The following is a 7,924-nucleotide window of genomic DNA, read 5'->3' on the forward strand; positions in this document are numbered from 1 at the left end:
AAAGAACGTTTGACGTGCTGACGTAGGAGTAGCGTGCGTTTGTCGCTCTTGTTCCTCTGAGTGTAATTTGCTCTGTGTTTTGTTACAGCGGCCGTTTGTCCGCGCTCTAAAGTAACATTAGTTCTGCTCAAGCACACATAAGTCTGTTTATTTAGCGACCGTCAATTTCATTTGTCTACGCACTTGTCTGCTCTGCTAGCTACACCAGCTTAGCCTAGCAGCTAGCGATGGCTTCTCTCTGTCCCTCTCCAGCTCTCTCCTGCTTGGTGTGTCACATGTTTAGCTACTCCTCTGCCTCCTTTAGTGATACTGGTATGTGTAATAAATGTAGTTTATTTGGTGAGTTGGAGGCGAGGCTTAGTGAATTGGAAGCTCGGCTCCGCACCATGGAAACCAAACCATTAGCTGTAGTTAGCCAGGCCCCCGTAGCCGGTGCGGACCGACCAAGTGCAGCTCCTGCTAGCCGTCCCTTGACAGCTCCCGAGCAGCCGGGAAACCAGGGAGGCTGGGTGACTGTTCGAAGGAAGCATAGTCCCAAGCTGAAGCCCACCGGTCACCACCAACCGCTTCATGTTTCTAACAGGTTCTCCCCACTCGGCGACACACCCGCTGAGAAACCAACTCTGATCATTGGCAGCTCCATTTTGAGAAACGTGAAGTTAGCGACACCAGCGACCATAGTCAAATGCCTGCCAGGGGCCAGAGCGGGCGACGTCGAATCAAATTTGAAACTGCTGGCTAAGGATAAGCGTAAATACCGTAAGATTGTTATTCACGTCGGCGGTAATGACACCCGGTTACGCCAATCGGAGGTCACTAAAATTAATGTGGAATCGGTGTGTACATATGCTAAAACGATGTCGGACTCCGTAGTTTTCTCTGGACCCCTGCCAAATCTGACCAGTGATGATATGTTTAGCCACATGTCATCATTCAATCGCTGGCTGTCGAGGTGGTGTCCAGCAAACAGTGTGGGCTTCATTGATAATTGGCAGACTTTCTGGGGAAGACCTGGTCTGATTAGGAGAGACGGCATCCATCCCACTTTGAAGGGAGCAGCTCTCATCTCTAGAAATCTGACCGATTTTATTTATGAACCTAACCCCTGACAACTCAGAGTTGAGACCAGGAGGCAGAGCTGCAGTCCTACACGCTTCTCTGCGCCTCCATTAGAGCAGTTACCCACCCAACACTCCATAGAGACTGTGTCTGCCCCCCAACCACGTAAACTAAGTAAACCAAAAGTACAGAGAAGAGTAGTTAAACATAAGAATCTAATTAAAATTAGAACAACCTCTGCAATAGTACAACAAGATAGGAGAATTAAATGTGGACTCCTTAACATCAGATCTCTGTCCTCTAAAGCTGTTCTAGTAAATGAGTTAATATCAGACCATATTGTTGATTTATTCTGTCTGACTGAAACCTGGCTGTGTCCTGAAGAGTATGTGAGCCTAAATGAAGCTACTCCTCCGAGCCATATTAATACCCACATTCCTCGAGGCAGCGGCAGAGGAGGTGGAGTTGCAGCCATTTTTGACTCAAGCCTTTTGATCAACCCTAAACCTAAACTTGACTATAACTCATGTGAAAGCCTTGTTCTCACTCTTTCTCATGAAAAATGGAAAACAGTGCAGCCAGTTTTATTTGTTATAGTATACCGCTCTCCTGGTCCTTACTCCGAATTTATAGCTGAGTTCTCGGAGTTTCTATCAAGTTTAGTCCTTGAAGCAGATAAAGTAATTATTGTAGGTGACTTTAATGTACATGTCGACGTTGATAATGACAGCCTTAGCACTGCGTTTATCTCAGTATTAAACTCAGTTGGCTTCCATCTGAATGTACATGAACCAACTCACTGTTTTAACCACACCCTCGACCTTGTTCTGACATATGGCATTGAAATCGAAGACTTAATAGTCTCCTCACAGAATCCTCTTTTATCGGACCATCATTTAATAACTTTTGAATTCATATTACCAGACTACCAGCCAGTAGGCAAAAATTCTTATACCAGACTCCTGTCTGATAGTGCTGTAGCTAAATTTAAGGTTATGATCCCATCAGTATTTAATTCAATGCTATGTTTCAATACAACAAAGGATTCCTATGCTAACGTTAGTCCCTCCCAGATTGACTACCTGGTTGATCGTGCTACAGGTTCATTGCGTATGACACTTGACTCTGTTGCTCCCCTAAAAAAGAAGATAATTAAACAGAGGAGGTTAGCTCCATGGTATACTCCTCAAACCCGCAAATTAAAGCAAACTTCACGGAAAATAGAAAGGAAATGCCGTTCTACCAATTTGGAAGAATTTCCGTCCGCCTGGCAAGACAGTCTTAAAATATACAGGAAAGCCCTCCGCAGTGTCAGGGCAGCCTATTACTCTGCAATAATAGAGGAAAATAAGAACAATCCCAGGTTTCTCTTCAGCACTGTAGCCAGGCTGACAGAGAGCCATAATTCTGTTGAACCATGTATTCCTTTAGCTCTGAACAGGAATGACTTCATGAGCTTCTTTAATGATAAAATTCTAACTATTAGAGACAGAATTCATTGGCTCCTGCCGTCAACAGGTACTGTTTTGTCCTCAAACACAGAAACCGTAGAAACTGTTACTCAGTCTGTCACAGTTTTAGACTGTTTTACTCCTGTTGACCTTCACCAACTAATTTCAATAATTTCATCAGCAAAATCATCAACCTGTATTTTAGATCCAATCCCGACTAAGCTGTTTAAAGAAGTATTACCTCTAATTGACTCTTCAGTTTTAGACATGATCAATCTGTCTTTATCAACGGGCTATGTACAGATGGAGCGGCCTTGAAATTCCCCTAATTTCATGCTGGGGCCCTGGCGGGTCCGTGACCGGTCCCTGCTCTGCAGTAGGCGGGTTCGTGACTGTAATGAGATCCCCACGATGACGTCATCGGCGCGGGGCCAACTCTTAACGCCCCTAAGCTCCATTTGCGGAAACTACCTGCACTCGCTCGATCAGTCCACCAGGAGGAGCAGTCATTATTACCGTGTCAGCTTTGCTGAGTCGTTCATTAGATCTGCACATAGCCTCCACTGCTGTAAGAAAAACTGCTTGTCTAGTAGAGCACCCTGTGCAGTTTTTTAAATATAATTATGCTTAATCATCCACATTATTGTAGTGCTCGTTCACAAACTTCTTGGATCTGCTCATCTGCCCATCCTGCCTTTTCCTCCACATCTCTCTCCACCTTTGGAGAGGCTCCCAGCGCATCTCCGCGTGCCGAGTGATTTGTGTCCAGAAAATTAATCATGAATAACAGAAGTTGTGCGTCGCGTTTTTCTAGCATTCTGAACTGCTAAATAGTTAAATGTTTAATACTCTGCCTGATTCGCGGAGCCACTCTGCTTTTCAGTTGGTGGGTTTCCTGTTTGTAGCGCATTTTAGATTTGCGGGTCGCTATTTGATGCGGCGACCAGCAATACGCAGTTTCTGTATGTGTGTGTACTGTATATTACTGGACAGAAATCATTTACAGTGCGCTGAAGAGGGAGGGACGGGAGGATGAAATGCCAATTTCAGCCTGTGATCTGTTAATGTCTGACTGAACAGCCTCATGGAAGTGATATTTTACAGTTCTACATATTTTAATCTAACGAAATTCGTTAAAACAAGTCACTTGGTGCTTTCAAAGTCATGTCATTAAGCTGAAAGGTTCCAGATTTCGTTTGCCTTCACAGGCGGCTGCGGAGCACTGCAGACGGCTCGCACTGCGCACTGCGATGTTCAACATCATAGGCTTAATATACTGTAGTTAATTATCACTGATCTTTTTCATCACTCTGTCTGTGTGACTGTCTGTGTCCTCCTCTCTGTGTCTCTGTCTCTTTTTTCAGACTGTCCACGCGATGAATATAAACAGTAACTATTTAAAAAAAAGTTATAGTCGCGGGTAAACATGGTACTCAGAAGCACACCACGAATGCTTTTTTTTTTTTTACGTCAGGCGTTGTGGACGCGTGTTTGATATTAATATTGTGCCGCTGCACCTCAAATAAATGTTTTTTTTGGGAAACGGAAATGTTCAACATGACTTCATCATGTTAGACCAGGCAGACAGGTTCTTACTACAACATCAACTCTCCCTCCGCAGCCAGCGAGCCTCATCCCCCACACGGACACCTACATTCAATCATAAATAATCCTAATGGGCCAATCAGACCAATGAAAAAAAACTATGTTGTGGGGCATAAAGGGCCAATGGGCCGATGTAGATGGGCCAATCTACTTGTTTTTATTGGCCAATCAGCTCACACACACACACATGAAAACGGCCAAGAAACAGTGAAATCAGTATCATGACTATTTCTCAGATGATGATTTCTATATCTATCTAATCCGTGGCATGCAACATTTCAGCCCGATTTTAGATAAAGTATAAATCCAATTGTTTCATTGTTTCAGCTGTCGTGGCCAAATCTCTTGTTAACTCATTAAGCTCTTCCGCACAGTGTGACATCTATTTTAATTATTAGAGAGCTGCTCTAATGGCCATCCATCCTATTCTATAAACTGTTGGTGGTTTGTGAACTTCACTGCATTTGTGCATTTGAAGCGATTAACTCCCGGCACATTTCAGAGCTGAGTAAACCTGTAGTTTCACTGACACATCGCGCATCATCACCACGGGCGTCATGATGTTCTCCTGTCTGTCACTCTGTCAGGCATGTGTAGTGTCGAGCCGGCTGCGTTGTTGGCTGAAAAGTCATTATTTGCATTACAGTGTATCCTTTGTTCTAACTCAATGGATGGTCGCCAGCCAAACAGGCTCCCAGACCCCACTGTCCCACAGACTCGCTATGGCCAGTAAAATAGGTGGAGGGCTGAGGGGAGCGCGTACCCCCAGTAATTAAAAATCAATTTGTGCCACAGATATTAATGTTGTGTCGCTGGCTACTTTATAGACTTCACTAAATGTTTCCATTACACTTAATTACATTTATGGATAAGCCAACTTTCCCACCTCCCTCATGCATCAAAATGTATATTATCAGTCCGACCAGGAAATCTTGCGATCGCAAAAATTAGCGCATATCCAACCAATACTAATATGACTGTCTACTGGCCGCTTCCTGGTCTATTTTTGCCGAGAGCTGCGCGCCTGTTACGGAAAACATAGGTGAGCCCTGGAATCTCCAGATGACGCGCTCTGCTCCTGCAGCTCTGTCTCTGTCTCCCAGCGCATGTAAAGTAAAATTAGGTCATCATTTTTGTTGATAATTATCAAAAGCAAACTCTATGTAAACAGATGGAGCCTGTTTATTCTTGGAGTCACAGGCTGTTTTGTAAAGCTACATCACTTTTATGACTCAGGAATGATTTTGTAACTTTTTTTCGAAGAAGATAACATGCAGCAAAGGGCTGAAAGACGGAATCGAACCCATAGCCGCTGCAGAAAGCTTCATACATGGGGCGAACGCTCTACCAACTACGCCAAATCTCCATCACGTAATTTCGTAACTTTGAGCTGATGCTTCGTATTCTCAACTTAAAACCTGTTTTTTTTTAAGATGGGAACTGAATCTTTTCGACCTGAAGTATGGTTATTATCATATAGGAAGTGATTATATACAACTTTTTTACATGAGTTTGTTTTTTTTGATCGCAACAATCACAAAAACATTCATACAGTATCTTGTAAGAGAAAAAAATTTTCTGTTTGCAAATCGAAAATATGCATTAAAAGAGGCTGATGGAAACACACATTTAAGACTTTTTTAAGACTTTGTGCGAGAAATATTTTTCTAAGTTGATCTAAATAATCAACGTAAAATAGTTGAGTAACTGTGACTGCCTAACTACAAATAAGCCTACTAAAGCAGATGAATGTAGTGCAGTAAAAATCTTTGCCCTTGAGATGTGTTCCTGTGAGGGACACGCCATCTCCTGGTGACACCCTGCAATTGAATGAAGAGGCGTGTTTATAGTGGATTCTGGGCACACCCCCAAGAGGAGGGGGGGACTGGTAGCTGGCTGGCAGCCGGCTGGGAGCTGGGTGGCCTCTGGCCTGGAGGGGAATTTCGAGGCCGCTCCATCTGTACCACAGTCCTTTAAAGTAGCTGTGATAAAACCACTACTGAAAAAGCCTACTCTTGATCCAGGGGTTTTAGCCAACTATAGACCGATATCCAACCTTCCCTTTCTCTCAAAAACTCTTGAGAAAGCAGTTGCGAATCAGCTGTGCGACTTTCTAAACAATAATAGTTTATTTGAGGATTTCCAGTCAGGATTTAGAGTGCATCATAGCACAGAGACAGCACTGGTTAAAGTTACAAATGACCTTCTAATTGCATCTGATAAAGGATTTGTCTCTGTACTAGTCTTATTGGATCTTAGTGCTGCATTTGACACCATTGACCATGGCATCCTATTGCAGACACTGGAACATTTCATTGGCATTAAGGGAACTGCGCTAAGCTGGTTTAAATCCTACTTGTCAGATATATCTCAGTTTGACGCGACTCCTCTGTGCTCACTAAAGTCAGCTATGGAGTTCCGCAGGGTTCTGTGCTTGGACCAATTCTATTCACCTTATATATGCTTCCTTTGGGTAACGAGACTACAAGCATGTCTTCATGACATAAAGACCTGGATGGCCTGCAATTTTTTGATGCTAAACTCAGACAAAACTGAAGTTATAGTAGTAGGCCCTAAACATCTTAGAAAGTCACTTTCTGATGACATAGCAGCTATGGATGGCATTGCTCTGGCCTCCAGCACCACTGTAAAGAATCTGGGAGTTATCTTTGACCAAGACATGTCCTTTCACTCCCATGTAAAACAAATTTCAAGGACAGCCTTTTTTCACCTACGTAATATCGCAAAAATCAGGCATATTTTGTCTCAAAATGATGCAGAAAAACTAGTCCATGCATTGGTAACTTCCAGGCTGGATTATTGCAATTCCTTACTATCAGGCTGCCCAAATTCGTTGCTGAATATTCTTCAGTTGCTCCAGAACACTGCAGCACGTGTCCTGACAAAAACCAGGAAGAGAGATCATATTTCTCCAATACTAGCCGCTCTGCACTGGCTCCCTGTAAAGTTTAGAATAGAGTTTAAAATTCTCCTCCTTACTTACAAAGCCATAAATGGCCAGGCACCTTCTTATCTTAAAGAGCTCATAGTACCTTATTGCCCCACTCGAACACTGCGTTCCCAGAATGCAGGTCTACTTATGGTTCCTAAAGTCTCAAAAAGCAGAACAGGAGTCAGTTATCTATCAAGCTCCTCTCCTGTGGAACCATCTTCCAGTCTTTGTCCGGGAGACAGACACTGTCTCTACATTTAAGAGTAGGCTTAAAACTTTCCTTTTTGATAAAGCTTATAGTTAGGGCTGGCTCAGGCTTGTCCTGGACCAGCCCCTAGTTATGCTGCTATAGGATTAGACTGTTGGGGGACCTCCAAAGATACACCGAGCTCCTCTGTCCTTCTGTCCCTCTCCATCTGTACGCTTTCATGTCCTACCACGGCGTGTTACTAACTTAGCTCCTTCCCCGGAGTCTCTGTGCTTTGTTGTCTTGCAGGTTACACAGTGGCTGAATCTGGATTCTGGATTTCAGCTGCGTCTCCCGCCTTGGCCCTGCCTGACATCCACTGCAACTGCCACTGCTATTATTACATCCACTGTCACTGTTACTGTGATTGCATGTTTGTTTCTCTTTCCCTCTCTCTTTCCCTCTCTGTCTCTCTCTCTGACTGCATTTCTGTCTGTCTGTCTGTCTGTCTGTCTGTCTGTCTGTCTGTCTGTCTGTCTGTCTCACTCTCCCTCTCTTGCTCTCCCTCTCTCACCCAACCGGTCGAGGCAGATGGCCGCCCACCCAGAGTCTGGTTCTGCCCGAGGTTTCTGCCTGTTAAAAGGAAGTTTTTCCTCGCCACTGTCGCCA

At 43.9% G+C, this 7,924-nt stretch overlaps 1 protein-coding gene across 1 annotated transcript; it reads left to right on the forward strand.

Annotated features, from left to right (window-relative positions):
* The first annotated feature begins 227 nt into the window (after positions 1 to 227).
* LOC139331008 (uncharacterized) lies at positions 228 to 1,109 on the forward strand. The gene has a single exon (XM_070962244.1). It carries the CDS (start codon positions 228 to 230, stop codon positions 1,107 to 1,109), a length of 882 nt encoding a protein of 293 aa, XP_070818345.1.
* Positions 1,110 to 7,924: the final 6,815 nt, after the last annotated feature.

This window comes from Chaetodon trifascialis, chromosome 5 (genome assembly GCF_039877785.1).
Source record: "Chaetodon trifascialis isolate fChaTrf1 chromosome 5, fChaTrf1.hap1, whole genome shotgun sequence".
NCBI classification, from domain to species: domain Eukaryota; kingdom Metazoa; phylum Chordata; class Actinopteri; order Chaetodontiformes; family Chaetodontidae; genus Chaetodon; species Chaetodon trifascialis.

Excerpts from the sequence above, each read along its gene's own strand:
- LOC139331008 (XM_070962244.1), top strand. The coding sequence starts at position 228 with ATGGCTTCTCTCTGTCCCTCTCCAGCTCTCTCCTGCTTGGTGTGTCAC.